Source organism: Erythranthe guttata, chromosome 1 (genome assembly GCF_056151865.1).
Source record: "Erythranthe guttata isolate IM_541 chromosome 1, IM_541, whole genome shotgun sequence".
NCBI classification, from domain to species: Eukaryota; Viridiplantae; Streptophyta; class Magnoliopsida; order Lamiales; family Phrymaceae; genus Erythranthe; species Erythranthe guttata.
Window position 1 is genome coordinate 1,199,086 of NC_142533.1, and position 25,915 is coordinate 1,225,000.

At 36.7% G+C, this 25,915-nt stretch overlaps 1 protein-coding gene and 1 long non-coding RNA gene across 5 annotated transcripts; both read left to right on the forward strand.

The window, feature by feature from the left end:
- Positions 1-140: 140 nt before the first annotated feature.
- LOC105975256 (zinc finger FYVE domain protein) lies at positions 141-21,929 on the forward strand. Of its 4 annotated transcripts, none has more exons than XM_013000432.2 (37): positions 141-1,104; positions 2,319-2,463; positions 2,890-3,168; positions 3,753-3,920; positions 4,071-4,286; positions 4,372-4,466; positions 5,365-5,536; positions 6,473-6,897; positions 7,040-7,163; positions 7,410-7,502; positions 7,604-7,675; positions 7,945-8,082; positions 8,272-8,425; positions 8,555-8,934; positions 9,321-9,784; positions 10,105-10,449; positions 11,088-11,309; positions 12,013-12,103; positions 12,219-12,296; positions 12,407-12,697; positions 12,795-12,992; positions 13,072-13,560; positions 14,470-14,631; positions 14,714-15,043; positions 15,124-15,206; positions 15,345-15,449; positions 15,540-15,768; positions 16,214-16,573; positions 16,957-17,058; positions 17,663-17,806; positions 18,026-18,114; positions 19,978-20,060; positions 20,157-20,272; positions 20,670-20,755; positions 21,037-21,136; positions 21,222-21,321; positions 21,877-21,929. In XM_013000432.2, exons 1-36 carry the CDS (start codon positions 272-274, stop codon positions 21,285-21,287), a joined length of 7,527 nt encoding a protein of 2,508 aa, XP_012855886.2. In that variant the 5' UTR covers positions 141-271; the 3' UTR covers positions 21,288-21,321; positions 21,877-21,929. The 4 variants fall into 4 exon arrangements, with proteins under 4 accessions (XP_012855886.2, XP_012855887.2, XP_088671453.1 ...); XM_013000433.2 differs by lacking the exon at positions 21,877-21,929 and adding an exon at positions 21,417-21,854; XM_088815327.1 differs by lacking the exon at positions 21,877-21,929 and adding an exon at positions 21,538-21,854.
- A 2,911-nt stretch (positions 21,930-24,840) lies between these two features.
- Positions 24,841-25,228, forward strand: LOC148772531 (uncharacterized). The gene is made up of 3 exons (XR_016030187.1): positions 24,841-24,904; positions 24,992-25,059; positions 25,145-25,228. It is a non-coding gene; the product is annotated as an uncharacterized LOC148772531 (long non-coding RNA).
- The last annotated feature ends 687 nt before the right edge of the window (positions 25,229-25,915 follow it).

Below are 25,915 nucleotides of genomic sequence, written 5' to 3' on the forward strand. Positions count from 1 at the left end.
GAACTTTGTTTACATTGGAACAAGGGGGACCAAAAGTGAAATTGGGCCAAACATGAGGGCAAAGTGTTTAAAACTTATTTTTACGGGGTATTGCGGCAATTATAGAACGACGACGTCGTATTTCACCATCGAACGCTATACAGTCCTTGATCATTTCAGTTCACCATTTTCAACCTCTCTCTCTCTCTGCTCTGCTCTCTCTCTCTCTCTCTCTTCTCTGTACAGAAGCACAGTACATGCACCTGGACACATTTCCTCCGGATTTTCAATCATGGAGGACAAGGAAACCGAACTCATCTCCAAAGTCATCGCAAATCACTTATTCCTTGGCCAATTCGAACCATTTCGGGCAATGCTCCGTACTCTCCGGAGCCGGAGCCCGGACCTCGCCCGTACAATTTTGCAAACGATAATTTCTCAGGGCGGGCGTATGGGTATGCCCGACCCGGTTCTGTGGTCCGATTCATGCCCTTCTCCGGCCATCCTGACCTTCCTCTGCACCCTTGAACTCCTCGAGTTCCCGGACGCCACTTCGAATCTCTGGTCGTTCGATCCAGATACGTTGAAATTGCGCTCTGAGTTTCTATTGTATGTACATATTGTCAGTTCTAGAGTTTTAGAAGTAGCTAGAGATGTTGTAAATATGGAGGGGAACGATGATTTTGACGAAGGGAGTGTGAGGAATGAAGAACTGAGGGTTTTGGAAAGACTTTCGGAGGTGGGAACGGGCCGTTTGAAGCCGGATTTAATCGATTCGGAAGAAACGAAGCGGGGTTCGAGGGGATTGAGCGAAGGAGAATTAATGACACTCAGGGGGGTTATTTTGGAGAACTCTGAGATTTTTGACGTGCTGTGCGCGAATATCGAAGAGCAATTGGGGAACATGGAGAATGAGGATTCGGGGGGTTTGGCAATTACGGTGAGAAAGGAGGTGAAGCGCCGAGAGGAGAAAGTGGAGGAGGTGCTGAGGTTGCTGCAGAAGTGTGTTCAGTTGACACATTTGGACGCCATGAGGCAGTGCTTGGAGAACGGTGACGAGGATGGTGGAGTTTCACATGTTAGGTTTCTCCATTTGAACTGCGGAGTTGAAGAAAAGGAGTATCGGTAGGATTACACACACTTGTTCTGTTTGCTAGCTTTGAGCATGATAAACGTTTGCCTGTTTACTGGAGTGTCGTTTGGAAGTTCATTTGAGCTGCAAATGTGCTGTGCTTCTTATAACCTATTTGTGATTGTGTGTTTTTTTTTTTTTTTGACTCTGCATGCATTTTGGACTTAGAAAATAGGCACCCTAAAAGGCATCTGTTAGTGCTAACTTATGTTTGAAGTAAGTATAGACGATTACATTCAGGAGTCATAGATTTTGTATTTGTTTCAATTGTCGGACTCATTTTTTTCCCCCTGAAAGAAGTGATAAGATACCAAATATGAACTCTTCTTAAGTTCTCCAAAGTATTTTGTTGAGCCCACTTAGAAATAAATGGAAGATTTGTGTAACAGAAAGCTTGATTTGGTTGTTACTGAATGTTTAACTAGACGGGGTTTAGCAAAAGAACTCTAAAATTCAACTAATTAGGATTGATCTGTTAACAATACTATTAGGCTGAAGGAATCTATCAAACAGAAAATCCATCCCAAAAAGATGAACAACTTTCCCTCAATAGTACTATACTACTGTTGGAAACAAATAGGATTATGAAGTTACATGGGCATCATGGGAATATGGATAAGCCCCTAAGTTTTGTAGCAAATGCCTTTTGCCAGTGGTTGTTATGTGTGAATCACATGTAAAATTATTGGGGTAATGGATTCCATATGTTTAAAATCAGAACCAGCTTCAGTGTACTCATTTATGCCATGGCCAAGCCTATAGACATTCATTGAGTTATGTTAGTTGGATTTGATTCAAAGACAATGATATTATGTTTCAGTTTTGGATTTTCTCGGCTTTCTCTTTCTTCTGTGTTTTTCTCCAGGTAAGGAAGTGATGAGTATTTTTCAGTTGTGTTAAATCTGTCAGTGCCACCGATCCTTCCCATATCATGCCTTCCCTTGTGAAGTTTACATGCAATCCTGTCTGACAACTATCCTTTCTTTGCTTTCTGATTGAGCACTTCGTTATTTATCTCCTGCCAAATGGGCTTGTTCGTGGAAAATTAAGTTTTGTAATATCGCATTGCTTTTGAATTTAGCAATGTTGAATGAACCTAAATGTCTATTTTTTGTTAATTTTTTTTATTGCTTCTCTCCCCTTCTTCTTCTTTGCTGATTTTTTTCCACCTCTAGCAACTAACATTACTCTTCCTAATCTTTAATAGCATGGTAGTGCAAGATCTCCTAAAGAGGTTGTTGTCAGGAGTACATGATTATGGAGACGCCTCACATGCCACACGCAATAAAGTATTCTTAGTGTATAAGGAAGCACTTTCATCTCATTGCACTCGTCTTGTTCAGATGCTTCAGGTTGTCTTGATGATTCTATCTTCTATTACTGGTACATTATTGTTTTAATGAATAATATACATTCTCTTCTATATGTTTGAGATGATCAATAGGTTGTGAATTCACTTCATTCATTGGTGATTTGATTCTCAAATGATCCGGCACTGTTATCTTTATGATGTGATATCTGTACTCTTTATGCCAGAAAATAAAATTATGCTCCATAGGCTATTTTCAGACTTGTAAGACGTCATTTGCTTCATTTTTTATGATTTTCCCGAGATATGCTATGCGATCCTTGAAGTTTTATTGATTGTAGAAGCACATGTGTTAATAAATTAAAGTTATGTGTAATTCTAGAATCTAGTGTTGTTTGAACTGCTTCACATACTTCTTTATTTTATCACGTGACCTAAGGAATAATTGTATTTATAATTGGCCGCACAGCTTATTCAAGATGACTTACTATCGGAAGAGATCGAGGTATACAGTGCTTCTGAAGGCGACAAGATTCCTCTGCCCCTTCAGCGCCTTAAAGATTCGATTGTACATCTGAAACCTGAGGCAATCTCAACTGACACATCTTTGCCCTCGAAAATTGCGACGTCTTTTTGCATGAGAGACATTTATCATTATGCTCGTGTTCAAGGCTTGCATACACTAGAGTGTATTGTGGACACTGCATTATCGCTTGTGCAGAAAGAGCAAATTCAAGAAGCTTGCCAGGTACGCTGTTGTACTTTTGTAGTCGAACTATTACTTGTGGTCATTTACGTCTTATGACTTTATTTTAATTGCAGTATCGTGCATTTGAGTTTTTCCTTATTGAAGTCTTTCACCTACATCTATCTGTCGATTGGTGCTTCTTTCTTGAAGTGCGGATTTTCACTTAAGCGTTTAAATCTTTTACTGCGCAAACTGTATCACACCCATGTCCGGCTGCAGTTCTTGATATACCTTATATTTCATATATTTTCCTTCCATGTGAAGAATTCCATATACAAGCCTTTGAACATGTTTCCAGGTCTGAGTATATTTTCAGAAATGGAACCTTCAGAGAGTTATCCTATTTTTGTGCCCCCTCAAGGAAAAGGAAAATTTGGGTCAGCAATTTCCTCTGACATGCTTTAAAACTTCTTCTTGAACAAGGGCTTATTAGATTTTCTGATTGAATTCAACAGTGTTTCATTGGTCCTGTTGCAGACTTAGCATTCAATTTTCACCTTTTGATTTCCTGCCAATTCCCTTTCTTTACCGTACGTCAATTTATTTACTATTTGTTAATGTCTTGTATCATAAATGCACATCAGGTTCTTATGCTGTTTCCGCGGCTTCAACCCCTGATTGCTGCCTTGGGTTGGGATCTTTTGGCTGGAAAAACAACAATGAGAAGGAAACTGATGCAGTCTTTGTGGACAACCAAATCTCAAGCCCTTCGATTAGAAGAGTCTTCTCCTTATGATAATAAGCTAGATGAGGTAAAAAATGTTTTACATCCCTTGTTCTGTAACTTGTCCAATCCCGAACATGCACATGAACTATATGTCTGTACATGTACATGAACACAATGATTATATTCTCCTACATATCCAGTGACAAGATTCCCTAAATACTTTCACGGCTGGCAGGCATCCTGTGTAGAACATCTTTGTGATACATTATGCTACCACCTTGATGTTGCTTCCTTTGTTGCGTGTAACAATTCTGGTCAATCTTGGAGTTCGAAATCCTCCGTCCTGTTGTATGGAAAAGACTTGGCTGACCAGGGGAATGAAGATGCTACATATGATCCATTTGTCGAAAACTTTGTACTGGAAAGATTATCAGTCCAGAGTCCACTTCGGGTAAGGCTCGAAAATCGAAACTGTATACTGTGGACAATTTATGCACACTCAACTGGGTTTTCTATCATTGTTCTTGTTTTTGTAGGTAATATTTGATTTGGTACCCCACGTAAAATTTCAAGACGCGATTGAATTGCTTAGCATGCAGCCTATTACTTCCACATCAGCAGCTTGGAAGAGGTGTGGTTATAATTCATACCAATTATTTCAATATTGCAGTTGTTATATGCATCTTGTGGGTTTCCAATTTCAATTCTAAATGAAATATACTAATTTGTTCCACCAAGGCCAAGTGATTTACCGACTGGACTATAATTTAAATATACTTGGTTCTGCTACTGTCACAATCTTTTTGCTTTTCATTTGCCTGTGAACTCCTACCTTCAGTTGCATAGCTGAATCTGACTCCCCTTTCTAGTTACTTACTTTACGCATAATCTTCTATAAGTTAAGAGACCCACACTTTATGCTTTCTAAAGCAGAAAAGGCTCTCCGCCCTCTTTCTCTTGCACCGGATGTAGCAACTCTTGTGTATGCTTAGGTTCTTATGCTTTTCTATTAGAACTCAGGAAAAAAATTAGTGTTAGTTTTATTTTTCTCTTGGCACCTGAAACATTAAGAACTTGGTTTTAAATTTCAATTGTAGGATATAGTTTATTTTATGGAGTTCTATCACCCCCTATATCTATTCATGATTGTAGAAATTATTAGAATGTTGTCTTAAATGCCTACCATACCGAGGATACATATAACAATTGGTTCTTCCCGACTTTATAGCTAAATCATTTTGTGAGGAACAGTCAGCCAATGCAGTTATGGGTCATTTTTTCTCTAACTTGATGCATATATCTCCAATAAATTTGCAAATTAGTATCAGCTTGTTTGTATTTGAGGGAAGATTATTTGTGCCGTCATTTAGTGATTTTATAATTAGTTAACTACATATTGATTCTACTAGAGCTTGATTACCTTCTTATATTGTTCATTCATGCTTTATTTGAACACTAAAACTTGTATAAATTGGTCTTTATTATTTTTCTCCTCATAAACATGTTTGTTCTGCATTACATGTTGGCAGGATGCAAGATTTTGAACTTATGCACATGCGATATGCTCTTGAATCTTCTGTTCTTATGCTTGGAGCTATGGAAAAGAGTACCACTGATGGAACAGGAGATCAGCAAGTAGCTTTAACTTATTTGAAGGAACTGAAGAGTCACTTGGACGCAATTACCAACACTTCCCGCAAGGTTTTGTGATCTTTTCTCTCTTCTGATTTATCATATAGTAAATGCTGCAGAAATCCATGTTGGTCTTTTCATCAATCATGCTGTCGGTTCTTGTACTCAATGTAGAGGCCTAGGCTGCAAATGGTTAGTGTTAGAATATAATTAGGAATTTGTCTTAGATTAGGAATCTATTATATTAGGTTAGGGAACAAGTTTTTCCTACTTTTGGAGTCTTCCCCAACTCTATATAAGAGAGTGGGTTGATTCAATATTGAATCTCTGTCTATTCTATCTGGCTATGCTATAATAAATCTGTCTAGCTTTTCTGTCTAATTAATTCTAGTCTTTTTCTACTTTTCTATTCTAGCAGTTAGGAAAAGGTTGTTCTCGATAATGCCTGTAAGAGGGTTGCATGTAAGGTTGTTTTGTAAATGAAATGCTCTCCATTTTGGGTAATAAATTGTTCCTTATTTGTTCTTCTGCATCACAATGAAAGGATTGAGTGGAATATTACTCACAAAAAAAGAGCGCTTTGAAATTTAACATCTTCTATTCTTGCTGGCAAATTGATTTCTTTTTGCTTTCTCCTGCTGGTCTTTTTCAATGGGAACATGGTATATCAGTCATAAAATACATATATTTATACAAGATGTTTTTGACTTGTGAAGAGTCTGTCTGTGTGGGTAGCAAGCTAGTCTTTAGACTAATAGGCCTTCTGTAGCTAGTATCACAGATTGCGCCGCATTTTTACATTGCTTTCTCAAATCTACAAACCGATCTTCAACACTATATGGTGAATAGCTGTGGCATGAATGAAACAAGGCTACGAATAAATAACTATCTTAACTGAGTTAAATCTGCCATTGGACCAGTTTTATTCTAGCTCCTACTAGACAAGTTTTTCTCTGAACTTATCCTTTGTTGCTTATGCTCGGGTGGGTTATTTGTGCCATGCAGATATATATGGTGAACATTGTTATCTCACTTTTATATATGGACAATCTACAAAGTGATTTGGCACCTTCTGATCCACTAAGAAGACCTTCAAAGTCACTTAATGCTCATGGTGGGGGAGAAGCTGATGTCATAACGCATGAAGGGGGAAATGAAATGGTTGTCTCCTTTACAGGGCAATTACTTGATATTTTGCGGCAGCAACTACCCTTATCAATATCCGATCTGGATAATTCTTTGGATGATCATATATCTGCTGCAAGTAAACAAGCTGTAGAATGGAGAATCTTGAAGGCAAAACGTTTCATTGAAGATTGGGAATGGCGCCTGTCAATTTTGCAAAGCCTCCTGCCATTATCTGAACGCCAATGGAGGTGGAAGGAGGCTCTGACAGTGCTACGTGCTGCCCCGTCTAAGCTACTTAATCTGTGAGTTGTTCTATTGGTTGGGATTTGTAGCTTCTTACATTACTGTATTGATCTTGGAAATTTATACGCTGTGAGTGTGTTTGCACGGATATGCATGTGCCTAGTGATGTCCAGACATCTTGGATGTTTGCTTGTATTTCAGTTGCATGCAAAGGGCAAAATTTGACATTGGAGAGGAAGCTATTTCTCGCTTTGCCTTACCTCCAGAAGACAAGGCGACACTGGAACTGACTGAATGGGTGGATGGTGCCTTCAGAGAAGCTTCAGTAAGATTTCAATTTCTATAAATTTCTATTTTGATTACATATCTTGAGGTTAGAATCTTAATATTTTTAGGAGCGCACAAGTAATTGTTTTCATGAAAACCAAGGGAGAATCCATTAGATGGTTTCTGACAACTCATTAAAAAGAATCAAAATAAATGTTGTATGACCAGATATCATACATAGACCTGAAATAAAATTTGTTAAATGAACCTTTCTAAATATTATTTCTATTTTAAACGAATATAGGTGGAGGATGTGGTGTCACGTGCTACTGATGGTACTTCTGTTCAAGAATTGGATTTCTTGTCATTGCGCTCTCAGCTGGGTCCTTTGGCAGCTGTAGGTGTTCTTTACTGTCCTTAGCCCTCCAAAGTTGTTGCAGTGAAGTTGCTTGGTGTCTGGAGATTGTTGAGATTGACATCTTTGTTTGCCAATTGCAGATTCTTTTATGTATTGATGTAGCAGCAGCATCTTCGAAGTTACCGAATGTGTCTTTGAAGATTCTGAATCAAGTATCACACCGCAACCTTTACTCGTGCTTTTAATTAGAGAATTTTGTAGTTTGCAGTTATCTTTAAAGTTTGTGATGTCATCAAGTAATTTCATCCAGTGGTATTCCCTTTATTTTTCCTTTTCTTTTCGTGGGGGTTTCATAGATTTTTTTTTTTCAATACTGATCCTGCCCCCTTAGCTTCAGAAGTTTATCATGAATTATTTTTGATTTAAAATGAAATATATGGCTGGCCTATGTTTTGACTATATGATCAATTTTGACAAGTAGGCACAAATTCTGCTTTCTGAGATCTATCCTGGCACTGCACCAAAGATTGGATCAACTTATTGGGATCAAATTCGTGAAGTGGCAATAATATCTGTTGTTAAGCGCGTCCTAAAACGTCTATGTGAGTTATTGGAACAGGTAATTTGAATTTTCAAGTTAGACCCAAAGTCCCTCGAAATAATTATGCACGGACAGGGTTTTTTTTTTTAATTCATTTATTTATTTATAATTATTGTTGTTAAATGGAGGCTGCTGTTTGATTTGGCTCTCCAAACTCATGTGCACATTTTGTGGTGTTTTTGTACTTATTTCTCTTAATCAATTCAGGACAAACCACCTGCTCTCCAGTCTCTTCTATCAGGCGAAATGATCCTCTCATTGTCAAAAGATTTCCGCAGACAAGGAAACAGAGACCGAGCTCTTGTTATGCTTCATCAAATGATTGAAGATGCTCATAAGGGCAAGCGACAGTTCCTCAGCGGTAAAATAATTATACACATTAGTTTTTGAATTGTTGTTTTTCCCACCCTGCTTGCTAATTAAGGTAATCGTGGTGATGTACCAATATGTCGAAGAGGCTTCCGATCCTTATTTATCTGTTAAATTTCAGGTAAGCTTCATAATTTAGCGAGAGCAATAGCTGATGAAGAAACGGAAAGGGATAATGCTAGTGGGGCTAGTTCGGAGGGCTCACATTCTGATGAAAGAGGACAGCAGTCAAGCCTTGACAAGAATGGGGTTCTAGGGCTTGGTTTGAGAACCGTAAAGCAGTCACCTGTGACTCTAGAGGCTAGTGAAAGTAATATAAATTCTGCAAATTACGATGTCAAAGATTCAGAAAAAAGACTATTTGGCCCTTTCGGTGCCAAGATTACAACATTCCTTTCTCAATTTATTCTCCACATTGCTGCAATTGGTGATATTGTTGACGGGACGGATACAACTCATGACTTCAACTACTTCTCACTAGTGTATGAGTGGCCCAAAGACGTACAACTTCTTCCTCCCCTTTTTCCTTTATCATTGTATTCCCTTATTTCTTGGGGGGTTTATTTATCCATATTTTTGGAAGAATTGATGCTGAAATTCTCTCTGTTTTGCATTGGCCAGTTTACTGAATCTAAATTCTACAATATTTTAAGAAGTTTATTTTTGGTACTCTGATTTTCAATGTAAAAAATGAATACGATATCATAAGCGAAGACTTGCTCACCTATACCATAAATACAAATAATGAGTTAAGTAATATATAGGTTGAGATAGTTGTCACTGTGTGCATGAAACTAGTCTGTGATATAGAAAAAGGGCGGGGTGGTGTGTCTTTATGAAATGGTAGCTAGTACAACCTGGCTCATACTGTTTTCTCAACTTTGCAGCTTTTAACTCGTCTGGTATTCGAGCGAGACAGTACCGAGGCAGCTGGAAAGGTAGCAGAAATAATGAATTCAGACTTTGTCCATGAAGTAATTTCTGCATGTGTACCTCCTGTTTTCCCTCCGAGATCTGGTCAGGGTTGGGCTTGCATTCCAGTGATTCCCACTCTCGCTAAGAGTTCTCCTGAAAACAAGGTTCTCTCACCTTCTTCTCGAGAAGCTAAACCGAAGTTTTACGCTCGTTCTTCTGCCACTCCTGGAGTTCCACTGTACCCTCTCAAGTTGGATGTAGTGAAGCATCTTATCAAGCTATCTGCTGTCAGGGCTGTCCTGGCATGTGTATTTGGAAGTACTATGTTATATCGTGGCAGTGATCCTGCTATCTCTAGTTCCTTGAATGATGGCTTACTGCATAATCCTGATGTTGATAGATTTTTCTACGAATTTGCTCTTGACCAATCAGAGAGGTATGTCTCAGCCGTGGTGGGTAAATTACAGAAATTGTCAATGGGGTCTAGCCTATTAGCATAAAAGTCCAGCTAAGTTTGTAAATTATGAATTAGATTTGACATTTGTTTATTTTCAAATTGCACCTATTGGAGGATGTCTTTGAAAGAGAAAGGCAACCCTCAAAAGCATGTTCATGATATTGGAAGTTGGCTGGAAATCTCTCTTGCTTTTGATTAGGCCAAACATCAAATCTTATATTTAGAATCTATCCTGATGTATTAACATTGTAAGTTTATGGCACAGTGTCTTATGTGGTTCTTTCCATTTCTGTAAGTAGGTTTCCAACCTTGAATCGCTGGATACAATTGCAAACTAACCTCCATCGAGTTTCTGAGTTTGCTGTCATGACTGACCATGGAAAAGATGATGTGAAAGATAATTCAAAACCCAAAACTGCTATGAAACGATTTCGTGAAACTGATAGTGACACCGAATCAGAAAATGATGATATGGCTGCTGGCAATAACGTTACCTTGCCTGTGCTTGAGGTTAAGGATCAAAGCAACGTGTCTTCTGATGCATGGCATGAATCTCCAAAGACTGAATCTGGTGGACATGATAATACAGTTTTCCTTTCTTTTGATTTGGAGAATGAAGGACCCTATGAGAAAGCTGTAGAGAGGTAATATTTTCACTATTATATGATTTCCTTGAAATCTGGGAAGAATATCTTTTTGAAAGAAACTTCAACTATTTTGATCTTCTACCGCTACTGACTTATGCACGATGGCAAGAACATTTCAATATAATTTATAATATCAATTATGTATTCCGTATTAACAATTGCATGTGGCATTTGTAATACATTAGTCTATCAATCTATATGGTGTTCCCTACTAATTTTATCATCTATACCGCCAATTGTTGTTATGTGTCAGAAAACTCGATATCCTTTATGTGATATCTTTTTTCCTACGGCATACTGAATTTTCTTAGCCTGAAGTTAAAGTAATTCTGCTAGGATCTTAAAACTCTACATTTATCATTGAATGGGTTAGGAAAAATATCATATCACCATTTGGACCTTGAGGATGAAAGCATGTATTATAAACTTATAATAGACCTGCTCAGGAGAAGGTCACTGGGTAGTTGGGTTGCTTATTTCTTTTGTTTTTCTCTCCTTCCTACATTTTGGGTTCTTACCCTCAACGTCCGTGAGTTGTAGGGTTCCTTTTTCGGCAAACTTTATATTAATTAGCTGATTCTCTGAAAGTGCATACAACTTATTCACACTTTCTCTTGGTCATTTTACCATCACAGATTGATTGATGAAGGAAACTTGTCGGATGCTCTTGCTCTGTCAGACCGCTTCTTGAGGAATGGGGCCTCAGACCGTTTGCTCCAGATGCTCATGCTAAGAGAAGAGGACGATACAATTTCAGGACAACCTCAAGGTAGTTCAGGCTTTCGTATCTGGAGCTATAGTTGGCAGTATTGTCTACGCCTTAAGGATAAAAATCTGGCAGCTAGACTAGCTCTGAGGTATGACTACTGGTTTAATTCTGTGGTCTTTTGTTGGTGATAATACTATAAGCAAGTGCACTTATCGTACAAATAATATAACGGACTAAAAGTCCGAGTATCGATTTTGACCATGTTAGAGTCCGAATTGTTGGGAAATTGCACGAAATAAGAATTGTAGCCCTTTAAATTAGCTTTCCTGTGATATTGTAATCAGGTGATTTAGAGTCCGGATGAGAGAGATACGATCGAAATTGAGAACATTTCCAAAGTTGTTGCGGGATTCCTTCTTCTTCCAATTTGATTTTATATCCATAATTGCAACTTTTTTCCTTTCTTTTTGATCATTTTTCCTTCATGGACACCTAATTCTCGTTTTTCACCTATAAAACACAAAATCTACCTATTAAAGCACAAATACAATTAAATCTAAACAAAAAATCCATCGAAGGTAAATTTATTGAGTGTAAAATTTACACTCGACATCTTTTTTATAAATATTTTTAGTTTCAAACTTTCATGTAATCATGAACTTTTAACATCGAGATTTCTTAACTCTTGACAGTAGTGAGTTTAAAAATTTCTTTTATTTTATTTTCCCTTTTCCTAATAAATGCTATTGTTTTAATTAAATGTTTGTATACTTTAGAGCTATTTACTTTTGCGCTAGTTCTTTGCTTTTTGCTACAACTTGTTTGACAGGCCTGTCTATTCTCTTCTTTAGATTTTTGCACAGATGGGAGCTGGACGCAGGTTTAGATGTCCTCACTATGTGTAGCTGCCATCTACCTGATGGTGATCCCCTTAAAATTGAGGTAGCTGGTTGTTTTTCCATTTGTATTAGAAGTAGAACTATTAATTGTTGGAGTTTTTCTCTGTGGTGGACTCAATTACAATTTTGTACTTGTGTTTTAATTTTTTTCTTATTAGGTCGTTCAAAGGAGACAAGCACTCTATAGATATAAACACATTTTGGGTGCGGATGATCGTTACCATAGCTGGCAGGAGGTGAATTATATTTCCTTTGATATTATGGATAAATTTAATACATTCTGTGAGTGTGTGTAATTTTTGAAGTTCTCTGCCCTCTTTACATGGTACTTTTATCTTTAAATTAGGTTGAGACAGATTGTAGAGAAGACCCTGAGGGTCTGGCTCTTAGATTGGCTGAGAGAGGAGCCGTATCTGCTGCATTAGAAGTTACAGAAAGTGCGGGTCTTTCTATTGAACTTCGTAGAGAACTTCAAGGGCGTCAACTTGTTAAGCTTCTCAATGCAGACCCTGTAAATGGTGGAGGCCCTGCAGAAGCTTCACGATTTCTTTCTACTCTCCGAGACTCTGACGATGCTTTGCCTGTTGCAATGAGCGCAATGCAGCTCTTGCCCAATCTTGGATCTAAGCAGCTTCTTGTATGTCAATAGATTCCTCTGTTTTTCAAGTTGATACCTGAAAATTGTTGATTTTTAACCAGTTCTGGTAAGTAAAGCTGTGTTTACTTTCAATAAGGTGCACTTCTTCCTAAAGAGAAGACATGGAAATCTGTCTGAGGTTGAGGTGTCTCGGCTGAACGCGTGGGCTTTAGGTCTTCGTGTATTAGCTTCCTTGCCATTGCCATGGCAGCAAAGATGTTCATCCCTACACGAGCACCCTCATTTGATTATAGAAGTTCTGCTGATGAGGAAGCAACTGCAGTCTGCTTCTCTGGTACGTTGCCTTTTATGTTAACTATTGTGATGTATAATTAACCATGGCATGAACCATTTGGTTTATGAATTGATTGTAGATTCTTAAAGAGTTCCCTCTATTGAGAGACAACGGCATGATTCTTGCATATGCTGCCAAAGCTATTGCTATTAGCATGAGTTCCCCTCCCCGGGATTCCAGAGTTCCAGTTTCTGGTCCGAGACCAAAGCAGAGAATAAAGGCTAGCACACCAACACGCTCAACATTTAGTAGCAGCTTAAGTCATTTGCAAAAAGAGGCCCGCAGAGCATTTTCCTGGACTCCTCGGAATGCAGGAGATAAGAGTGCTCCAAAGGATAGCCAGAGGAAGAGGAAGAGCTCTGGATTAATGCAATCTGAAAAGGTTTCTTGGGAGGCAATGGCTGGTATTCAGGAAGACCGTGCTTCAGTCTTCGCTTCAGATGGGCAAGAAAGGCTTCCTGCTGTTTCTATTGCTGCAGAGTGGATGCTCACAGGTGATCTCAAAAAGGACGACGCTGTTCGTTCTTCTCATCGATATGAAAGTGCCCCCGACATTACTCTATTCAAGGTACAATTGCATGTTTATGGAACTTGCATAATAGATTGAAAAGGTTATGATCTGCCAGAACAGAACGAATTTTCATTTTTAGAGAGAACATTGAACTCGGAAACCCGTGAAGTCTTTGTTGTATATTTAGGGGTCTCCTGAGTATTTATTAGTTTTGAGATCAAGTTGCTTTACCCATCTAGTAATGTTTTCATGGACTGCTAAAAAGTGTGCTGAATATTCTGTTGTTTTTGAACCACCGAAATTTCACTTTAACCCAAGTGCTCCTGTATTTATTTATTATGCAGAATAATATTTGTTTTTGAAATGAAATTAAGTTTTGTAACTGGTGAAAATGCTTCTGCTTGTGTCTGCTGGTAAAAATATTATATATGTAGCATATTTCTCCAGAATTCTCTCTAGTATGTAGGTAGAAAACATGTTTTTGAGACAGATCTGACTGCTCTGAAGTCGTCGGACTTACACAATCTAGCAGGTAGATATGATTCTGTCCTTAATGACTTCCACTGACTTTTCAACGTTGCCCATTGATTAAGTCCAATCAGGGCATCTGATGCTCATTGTCCAATGAACAGAAATAATTATATTATATATGATGCCCAATGTTCATCTCAGCCCTGAGGACCGGAACTTTAGTAATTAGGAGTGAGCGCCTAAAACAATTTTATTTCCGAGCCTATCATGATATTGGAACTGGGTCCATTTGGCTGTAAACCATCAGTGATTCATTTTTAATTGCATCAAATATGGTTTCTCTATGTAGATTCATATTTACTCTACTTTCTTCCTATTTGTTGTCCATGCTTTCATGCATTCTTCTGCATCCTCTTCAATCCATTTTATCAGTGTATGATGAACAGTTGTTAAAATTCCATTTATGCGGCTAATCATTGTATCTATTGTCCCTAGGCGTTGCTTTCATTATGTTCAGATGAAAGTGCAGCTGGCAAAGGTGCTTTGGATTTGTGTGTTAATCAGATGAAATGTGTTTTGAGCTTCCAGCAATTACCCGAAAGTGCATCTATGGAAACTATTGGCCGAGCATATCATGCAACAGAAACCTTCGTGCAGGTGCAGTTTGAAATTTTATCCAACTAGAGTAAAATGTTTGCATATGCTGTTAAACGGTTTATATTTGTTCTTCAATTCGCAGGGTCTGATTTTTGCTAAATCCCAGCTCAGAAAACTTTCTGGGGCCAGCGATTTGTCTAGTAATTCTGAAAAGGGTCGTGATGCCGATGATGCATCTTCTGATGCTGGTAGCTCCAGTGTGGGTAGTCAATCAACTGATGAACTATCTGAAGCATTATCACAGGTTGATATATGGCTAGGCCGTGCTGAATTGCTGCAAAGTCTTTTGGGATCAGGCATAGCTGCCTCCCTTGATGATATTGCTGATAAAGAATCATCTGAACGTCTTAGGGATCGGTTGGTCCAAGAGGAACGATATAGTATGGCTGTATATACTTGCAAGAAGTGTAAGGTAAATATTAGATATTTTCCTAGTCACTTATTCCAGTAACACACTAACACCATACCACTGTCATTTTAATCTTCCTTCAGATCGAGGTTTTCCCTGTCTGGAATTCATGGGGTCATGCTCTGATTCGGATGGAGCACTATGCACAAGCTCGAGTGAAATTCAAGTAGGTTAAAAATCTTTTGTGTATATAAGTGCATGAATAATGCAATTGGATTTTCACTCTTTTTTTAATCTTAGTTTTGTTAGTTGAGAGATCTCTGTTTTCTGTATACACTGTAGCTTATGTGATAATACTATACAGGCAAGCTCTTCAGTTACACAAGGGTGATTCTGCTCCTGTGATTCTAGAGATCATCAATACTATTGAAGGAGGTCCACCGGTCGATGTTGCGTCCGTTCGGTCCATGTAAGAGTTCATTCTTGAAAAATATAAACTATTTACTTTGTGGATATTGTTGACGAGTAGTTTATGCTGTCCCATCAACATATGATATAGGTACGAACATTTGGCAAAAAGTGCACCAGCAGTCTTGGACGATCCTCTTTCTGCTGATTCCTATCTCAATGTTTTGTACATGCCTTCTACATTCCCACGCTCAGAGAGATCTAGGAGGTTCCAAGAAGCTGCTAAGGACAATTCTGTACATGTATTAGATCTTGAAGATGGACCGCGCAGCAACCTTGATAGTATTAGATACCTTGAATGTGTAAACTATTTACAAGACGTAAGTGCTTAGATTAACTGTGACTTGATATCCTGGTTTAAAATCATTGGTGAATTTGTCAAATGATATCCTGGCTCTCTACAGCGTCTATATCATATATAGATAACCTAATCCATTAAAGTTACTCAAATGATTTGATTACTTTAAAATTGCAGGATAAAATGGTTGCATGACAGCATAATATTTGTGCATTATTCAAACGTGTGATGATTTTATTTCTTCGTTTCATCTGTATCGCATGCTAGACATTTTGTAGGTCTATTTATCTGCTCTGGATTACGCTTTACTGCATTGCATGTCCTTTTATCTGAAATTTGGTTTGGCTTTTCTTCGCTTTCTGTGCCCTTGTAAGTTAGTTGTTTGATCAAATTCACCGCAGTCGTGATTTATCTGGCCTTGCATAAGTAACACATGTCTCTGATACATTATTATGGTCACTTCGCAGTATGCTCGACAGCATTTGCTCAGCTTTATGTTTAGGCATGGTCGATATAAAGAGGCCTGCTTCTTGTTTTTCCCTGTCAATTCTGTTCCTCATCCATCTCAGCCATCTTCTCTGGGAGTAGTTGCTTCATCTTCTTCCCCTCAAAGAGTTGATTCTTTGGCAACGGATTATGGAACAGTTGATGATTTATGTGATCTATGTGTTGGTTATGGTGCTATTCCTGTCCTGGAGGAAGTACTATCATCAAGGATATCAATGACACAAGACCAGTTGGTGAATCAGCATACTACTGCAGCAGTTGCCCGCATTTGTCTCTATTGTGAAACTCATAAGCATTTCAATTATTTATACAAGTTCCAGGTACATGAATTCATTATTATTACGAGTCCTTCGGAGGCACGCACTCTCTCTCTCTCTCTCTCTCTCTCTCTCTCTCTCTCTCTCTCTCTCTCTCTCTCTCTCTCTCTCTCTCTCTCTCTCTCTCTCTCTCTCTCTCTCTCTCTCTCTCTCTCTCTCTCTCTCTCTCTCTCTCTCTCTCTCTCTCTCTCTCTCTCTCTCTCTCTCTCTCTCTCTCTCTCTCTCTCTCTCTCTCTCTCTCTCTCTCTCTCTCACACACACACACACACACACACACACATGCACATTCTTACTCACGCAGAGAATGCTGATGTTTATCTTGTAAACCAAATATGAGTTCTCTACTAGATAAATTTTCACTTATTAAATGTCAATTGGCGGATTAGGTGCTCAAGAAGGATCATGTAGCTGCTGGCCTTTGTTGTATTCAGTTATTTATGAACTCTGCTTCTCAAGAAGAAGCGATAAAGCACTTGGAAAATGCCAAGGTAGTTATTTCTTTTCCGTATATCTTACTTGTCAGTTACATAGTTTCTATGTTCTTATATGAAACACTTTTCTTGAGGATTAGCAAGAAGGTGGTTATGATCTGAGTTCAAATGTATTCTCATTTTTTCATTGCTTTTTGTGTGAAAATGAGTATATGTTTAGATTTAATATTGCAATGTTGACTTTGTTGAATTAGGAATGATATGTTGGGGTAGGATTAATAATTAGCGGGTCCTTTTATTTTCCTTACTTCTCACCAATCAAGCTATAAAAAAGTACAGGATGCATAAATGGTTGATCCTTTTTAAACACATTACTCCCATTTATCAAATGGGAATACAACATCTTGTTTACATTTAAATTCAGTAACTCTGCTTTGTAGGTTCAATTGCCATTTGCCACCTTGGTCATTTTAACATTATACTGTTCTGAAGGTTATGCAGGGTCTATATGCACCCGATGACTCAAACCACTGTTTGCTTATTTGTTTGTTTTAACTCAGAGGAATACTCTGATAAGTCGTGTCTGCTCCAGATATGATCTTCACAAACTGGTAACCAATGTAATTTTTTGTTCTTTGCATCTTAATCTGTTTTGGGGCAGATGCATTTTGATGAAGGGTTGTCGGCAAGATACAAACTAGGGGATTCTACAAAGCTTGTCACCAAAGGGATTCGAGGAAAAACTGCTTCCGAGAAGCTTAGTGAAGAAGGATTGGTCAAATTTTCAGCCCGTGTCGCCATTCAGGTACAGATCTGTGTCATTTTGGTATGTTAGATTTTAATGCCTATTTTTCATGGAGATTTTTTTAATGGGTTAAATAGAAAGCATTTTGAAATCTATGGGCAGTAAAATGTTCCCGAGTCAATCTGTTCTGATCTTTGTTTCTGATGTCAGCTTAATGGTTAATGATGTCTATTTATATTGGAAGGTTAACTTATATCTTCATTACATCTCAACTTGTAGATGAATGTTGTTAGGAGTTTCAATGACGCAGAGGGACCGCAATGGAAACACTCTCTTTTTGGCAATCCAAATGATCCTGAAACATTCAGGTTCTATACTACTCTCATTTTATTCTTGCTGCCAAGTTTCCTTAGGCAACCCCTCTACACTGTTGCATGTAAAATAGATCTGAAAACCTAGAACGATTTAAAGGTTAATGTTATCAATCATGGAGACGAGTTTGTGTTTTTGCCAAAAGTCATTTATTCATTTGTGTTAATTTTGTGTGTTAAAAACATAAAAAGAATGATTTCAAAATGTGAGTTATTTTTAGGAAAAACTGTGAGCTATAGTATACAAATTTTGTGATTTTGTTTGACGATTAAAAATTAATCATTTTTTTATAGATGAACTGTTTCTTGCCTGGTTATGAATAGACATCTTCTATAATATATATTTGTATTCTAAAAAATATAAAAAATTGATTTGACCATGTGGTGATTTTTAGTAAAAAAATGTGAGTTATAGCACACTATTTTTTTGTGATTTTATTTGGTGATTCAAATTTAGTGAAACAGTTTTTAGATGAACTGTTTTGTGCTTGTATATGAATACTCATCTTCTACACTACATATTGTGTTAAAAAATATAAAAAAAGGATTTGAACATTTAAGTAAGTTCAAAAACTGTGAGCTATAATTGTATACAAATTTTTGTGATTCTTTTTTATGATTCAAAAATTGTTTTACAATTTTTAGATGAACTATTTTTTGCCTGGTTATGGATAGCCATCTATACTGTATATTTTTTGTTAAAAAAAAATTCGATTGGAACATGCAAGTGATTTGTAACAAGAAGTGTGAGCTATATATAGTATACATTTTCTTTTATTTTGTTTGACGATTCAAAATCAGAGAAACAATTTCTAGATGAACTATTTTTTGTCTGGTTATGAATAAACATCTTTTATAATATATTTTTGTTTCTTAAAAATAAAAATAAAATGATTTGAACATGCAAGTGATTTCAGCTAAAAACCGTGGTAGTATAATTTTTTTGGGAAACATCTTTGATGATTCAAAAATTAGTGAAACAATTTTAGATGAACTATTTCTTGCATATTAATGAATAGCCATCTTCTATACTATATATTTGTGTGTTAAAAAATATAAAAAAAATGATTTGAACATGCAAGTGATTTTTAGCCAAAACTGAGAGCTATAGTGTATATATTTTGTAATTTTGTTTGACAATTCAGAAATCAGCGAAATAATTTTTAGATAAACTATTTGTTGCCTGTTTATGAATAAACGTCTTTTATACTTTATTTTTGTTGGTTGAAAAATAAAAGAAGAAAATGATTTGAAAATGCAAGTGATTTTTAGCAAAAACTGTGAGCTAATAGTATACAATTTTTTGTGATTTTGTTTGACAATTCAAGAATTTGTGAAACAAATTTTAGATGAACTAGTTCTTGCCTAATTATGAATAATCATCTTCTATACTATATATTTGTTTGCTAAACATCGTTCTAGGTGTTAAGATCTATTTTGCATGCAGTACTGTAAAGGGTAGAGGGGTTTCCTCAGGATATGCATTGTGGTTATCATTTTCACCCATTTCTACCTAAATTTGGCTACAAGGTTATCTGTAGTTATCCAGACTTTAGATTCCCATGAATTCAAGTCAAAACCCAAAGAAGTCCTTTTTGCCTTTCTTTTCCTTCTTTCTGAACATGCACATATGGTTACATTAAAGAGTATATGTCAAAGTTAATTGAACAAGAGATCTAATAAAGTTGTATGTAGCTGAGAATTGGCTTATGTACAGTCACTCTGCTGCTGTTATCTAGTACAAAATCGATGATATTACAAAGTGAATGCTTCATAAAATCTGAGCCTTTATGGCTCTTATTATGATTTTTTTTTTTAATTTATCATAGATCTTAACTGTGGCATTAATTGTAAATGCAGGAGAAGATGTGAAATTGCAGAAACTCTTGCTGAGAAAAACTTTGACTTGGCTTTCCAAATAATATATGAATTCAACCTTCCAGGTAATTATTTGTCATGTGTAAGTCCTTCCTCGCTGTACTATGTCCATTGGATTAAATTTATTAAGATAAACATATCTCTCTGTGACACCATTCCAGCTGTTGACATATATGCTGGAGTTGCTGCATCACTTGCTGAAAGAAAGAAGGGGGGTCAATTAACTGAGTTTTTCAGAAACATTAAGGGTACCATAGAAGATGATGATTGGGATCAGGTATTTCGCTGTCATTCTGTTTCTCCGAAAGTAGTTTCCCTTTTGTGACATTAAGTGACAATCGATAGTATAGTTCGGACATACTAAATTCGCTGAACAGGTCTACTCAGTTAAGAAGGTAAAAGATCTGTTAGCCAATTGTAATGCTTAACTACCACAAGTTGATTACCGTATACATGGGATCTGTTGATTCTTTGAGTTTATTTTTTCTGTATACTGGAGATATGTTGTACTTTGTCCATTTAGGATAGATAAACCTCTATGATTTACTTGATGAAATCTAGCTTTATGATATAAGTTGAAAAGGTCTAAATTGGTGTATTTGTTTCCTAGAAGTATGAATGTTCCTTGAAATAAGCAAAGATATTGATGTGAATGATTATGATATTTCTTACAGGTCTTGGGAGCAGCAATTAACGTCTATGCCAACAAACACAAGGAACGCCCCGATCGCCTCATTGACATGTTAATTAGCAGCCACAGGTCGAATCCCATTTTATCCTGCAATTTAACAGAATCTTCAAAAACCGCAAGTAGCTATTTGATATATGCCATGTCACCAATTTGCCGATTCATGCATGTGGTTATTTGTATATCAGGAGAATTAAAAAGTTATGTATCTCAAGTGGTGTAGCCTTCTATATCATGATTGCTCTATTGAAAGAACTAGATGCATGCACAAAATATTTTTCTGGTTAGAGTTTTATGATTGCTTGGTCTGTTATGAATATGAATGCCTTAATAATCTATGTGTGTTTTTGCAGGAAAGTACTGGCTTGTGTTGTCTGCGGTCGTCTAAAAAGCGCTTTCCAAATAGCATCTAGGAGCGGAAGTGTAGCTGATGTTCAGTATGTTGCTCATCAGGTAATTCTACAAATCCCAAAGAATTAAATTTTATTTTAAATTATAGAACTTAAACATGTAGTTATATATGAACCTCTTTTTGCAGGCTTTACATGCCAATGCACTTCCAGTTCTTGATATGTGCAAACAGTGGTTGGCTCAATACATGTAGCTTATCGCTCAAGGAACTTACTAGTTGGTTTAAGGTGTGTGATTATAGCCTATGTTTTGCAATTTACTACACTGCTGATCTGGCAACCATGGGAACCATTACTTAAAAATATTTTTTTGTGCGACGTAGTTTTCTTGGATGCTAACGCAATATCTTGAGTTACGTGATTCAAACCTCTTGGGTCAACTGGTTTTGGATCCATTGGGCTTAGATTTTGAACATTTTGACTCCTAGCCTTTTGTGGTTGTAGCATTTCTACAGATTTTCCGCCGGGATGTGATCACCCGATTGGAATAGTTCCACAGAAGGAAGAGCATTTTTAAAAACTTTTCCATCGGAAAGATATTTACCGGCCTCAAAAGTTTTCCACACATCTGACATCTGTATCATATCAAGATTGAATCTATGTAGTGAATTGACACACACCATGAGTAAATTTTTTAAAAGTTGGTTTGATCTAATAAGCGTTAAGACTGGCTGCTTTTCTGGTAAATAATTTTTTAAAACATTTGTAATCTCACTGAAAGATGAGGTTAAAAGTGTAATTAATCCAGGTTCTTTTGCTAATATTGTGGGATTGTTTTTACAGGATCTGAGGGTCTGCAAGATATCTTATATGAGTTTTGGTTTGAGAAGCCTTGTGTTTCGCTGACCCATGTTTTTAAAGATGGTAGTTGTGTTCCATTAATGGAGTTAATTGGCTAAGAAGACAAAGCAGAGATAAACTCTGTGCAACTTGCTTGAAAGGGCGTAAATGAGCCGAGCCGGCTCGAAAAAAGCTCGAGCTTGAGCTCATCTTTAGTTGTCATGAGCTCATGAGCCGGCTCGCGAGATATATATATATATATATATAAATGAGCTCGAACTCGAGCTCATTAAATGAAAGCCCGATGAGCTTGGCTCGAGCTCGACTCATTTACATCCCTACTTGCTTCATGTGAACTAATGTGTAAGGAAGTGTCTGAGAATAAGTTTTACAGTTCTTCAAAGTAAAACTTGCTTCATGTGAGCTAATGTGCAAGGAAGTGTCTGAGAATAAGTTTTACAGTTCTTCAAAGTAAAACAACGTTAATTTGTTACAAAAAAATGGAAATCAGTCTGCATTTTGTCATTAAATCTCCATTTTTCACCCGTTGAACTAAAATCACAATCAGTTAACAAAAAAAAATTTGATAAGCGTTTACATGTCACTTAGAATGTAAGAAAATCTTGGTTCATGCTCAATCATTGACATTTGATTTGGTCCTCTAATTCGATTCTATCGGATGGTTCGTTATTTTCTTAACACTCAGCATGTACAAACGATGAATAAAATTTAAACATGTGTAAAGAGATTTGGTCCTCTAATTCGATTCTATCGGATGGTTTATTATTTTCTTAACACTCGGCATGTACAAACGATCAATAAAATTTAAACATGTGTAAAGATCAATAAAATTTAAACATGTGTAAAGCTTATTTCGTAAAATTGAATATATAAAAATTATGGTCCCAATTGCGGATTTTAGTGAAACGTTTTTTATATAGTTAAGCTTCATGTTTCATGTTTCTTTTATGCTCAAACGGTTACAGTAAAATAAGACTCACATACTAAAGATGTCAGCCTCATTAGTTTGCTAATGAACAAAAAAACAAAATGGGAATCATTTACACACTCCCATGCTAAAGATGTCAGCCTCACTAGTTTGCTAATGAAAAAAAAAAAAAAATGGGAATCATTGACACACTAATATTTTCGGGCTTCAAGTTGTCCCGTGGAAGTCTTTCTTAATGCAAATCTTCCAATCCGTTTATAATATCGAAAATTCTCTTTCTTTAACGAATCTATATTTTCTTTCATTTTAGTAAGTCGTTTGATGGCCATGGGACGGTCATCATAGGATCGTTCGAATACGACAATATTATTTTTCATTCCCCTTCCGATTTTAGTTATTTGTCTTCTCTATTTAGTTTTACTTTAAGTAATTATGTACCATATCTACTGACATGTCTACTTAGCATGATCTCAAGATGGTCTTTTCTAAGTTTTATGAATTATTTACTGAAAGAACACAAATACTAAGAAATGCTCTCAAACTTTAGTCTCTTTAATTAATGCATTGTTGGATGATTACAAATGAATGAGCCTACCTCTATATATACAACTCCACCTCCTCAATGGATGGTGGTGATTATTTTGATCTAAAGGCTACGAAATATATACGAAGGAAGATTTTATAAAGATCCTACAATCTCCTACCAAATATATACAAATGAAGATTTTATAAAGATCTCTACATGAGAGGATTCTAGAAGATATTCTAAAATCTTCTACTCTTTGACTCGCTTGATGGGTCAATTGTAACCTCTCAGTTCCAAGGCAAAATGGGCAGCTCGTGACAATAAATGTAATAAATAATTATATATGGAGTATGAACAAGTAGGGAAGTGAACAAGCCAAACTCGCCTCTTTTGGCAGGCTCGAGCTTGAGCTCGAGTCTATTGTCGAGCTCGAGCTCAAGGCCAAGCTCATTTTATTGTTTTTTTTTTAAATATTTTTTTAATTATTATTAAAATTAATTTTAAAAAAATTACAACATAAACAATAAATTGTAATTATATATATATTTTTTAATACTTATATTTTATTTTTATTTATTTCTATAATATTTTACATTATTATACATTATTTAAATAAATAATAATAAAAATAATAAATAAGGCTCGCGAGCGGGCTCGTGAGCTCACAAAGAACTAAAAACGGGCTCAAGCTCAACTCGTCAGAAAGCTCAAGCTCGAGTTCGAGCTTTTTTCGAGCCGACTCATCTCGTTTACCAGCCATATGAATAAGGCACTTAAAATTTCCCCATCCATCGTCCCCCGACAACTCTCGTAGAGAAGCTTACTAACCATAATTAACAAAAAAAAAAAAAACATTGCATTAACTTGAGAAAGAGCTACATCTCTATTTATGATGCTACAATTAAATCAACCATCTTAATTCTTATTCCTATTGTTTCTTTTACATTTTTTACGGCCGTGGATAGGGGGAGGCTTGTTGCTTTTAGCTCTTTCATTAACCCGAATAGACGGGCCCCGTCGAAACTCCCGAATCTAGTAATGGTACTACTTTCGTTGAACTTGGCGTACTCTCTTCGAAATTCCTCATCTCTGTTCCAACATTTCATAAACTTCTCCACCTATACAATAATAATCGAGACTCAAATTAATATACTTAAACAAATGAACATACTCGAACAAACCTTCCCAGAAAACAATATAACTTACATTATTCTTGCAGTAACGGGAAAGCCCCACGCGATCCGCGGACGCTACATATAAATGGGCAAGGACTGCGTCCGAACTGCAGTCGCCTAGGAGTAACATCTGCGACCGATTTCACTCATTCAATTAAGCTACTCACATTGACATAATTATATATATAAATATAAATATACATGATCATAATTAAAAAAAAAAAATAGTACGAGCATTGAGAGATTAACCACCACCACCACCACCGCCGCTGCCGCCACCTGCTTTCCTTACAGCAGCAGTACTCATGATCAAATGGGCTACAGGTTGATGAAAAGACAAAATTCAGGGATGCACTTGAGTTACAAGTTGAAGATAAATTAGTAAGCAATTTTCGTTTTTCGTTATTTGATTTTTTTTTTAAATTTTGTTAACCTAATTATTTTATTCTTGGCCAATTAATTTTGCAGCCCCAGAAAAAGATTGTTGGTGCTTATTATAGATATGTCAAGCACAGTGCGTCAATTGCAAGTTATAGGTTGAGCTCAAAACTTAGGGAAATACACAATCTTGAAACATATGCATATTAGAGTGGATAATGAATTTGGTGTCGGTTTGCGCAGATTGCACAAAACGAGATTGGGATCATCAGAGACAGAGCCTTAGAAGCTAAAGCAACTATGGTGAAATTCGGGAAGAAAAACGACGATGCCATGCAACAAATAGAACAACTCCAACATCAGTACGGTGTTGCTGCTCGTGTTTGCGAAGAGGCAATTGCTAACAAGGAGAGTATAGAAAAATCTTATCGTGAAAAGGTAAATCTCTTGATGCCAACTTATTACGTAAACACTTTCTCGAAATCTCACTTATCAGATTCCATTGTGGAAGATTCATGCATAGTATCATGAAAAATAGATTAAAAAAAAATTGACTTATATTTCTTAATTACGATCATGCATATTTCTGTTATTATACATTTATATATAATTATGGCAATGTGAGTAGCTTAACTGAATGAGTGAAATCGCTTGCTTGCAGATGTCACTCCTTCGCGACTGAGGTTCGAACGCAGTCCTTGCCCATTCGTATGTAGCGTCTGCGGATCGGGTGGGGCTTTCCCGTTACTGCAAGAATAATGTAAGTTATATTATTTTCTAACAAGGTTTCTTTAGGTAAATTAATTTGAGTCTCAATTATTATTATTATTATTATTGTATAGGTGAAAAAGTTTATGAAATGGTGGAACGAAGATGAGGAATTTCGAAGAGAGTACGCGCGCCACGTTAAACGAAAGTTTAGACGGGGCCCGTTCACACGTCGCTGATTCTAAGGAAAGAGCTACAAGCAGCAACAAGCATGGTAGTAAAAAATGTAAAAGAAACAATAGGAAT

Coding starts and splice junctions, on each gene's coding strand:
- LOC105975256 (XM_013000432.2), top strand. CDS start 272: ATGGAGGACAAGGAAACCGAACTCATCTCCAAAGTCATCGCAAATCAC. Junction 12,297..12,406: donor GTTACCATAGCTGGCAGGAG/GTGAATTATATT, acceptor TCTTTAAATTAG/GTTGAGACAGATTGTAGAGA. Junction 16,574..16,956: donor ATTATTTATACAAGTTCCAG/GTACATGAATTC, acceptor TTGGCGGATTAG/GTGCTCAAGAAGGATCATGT.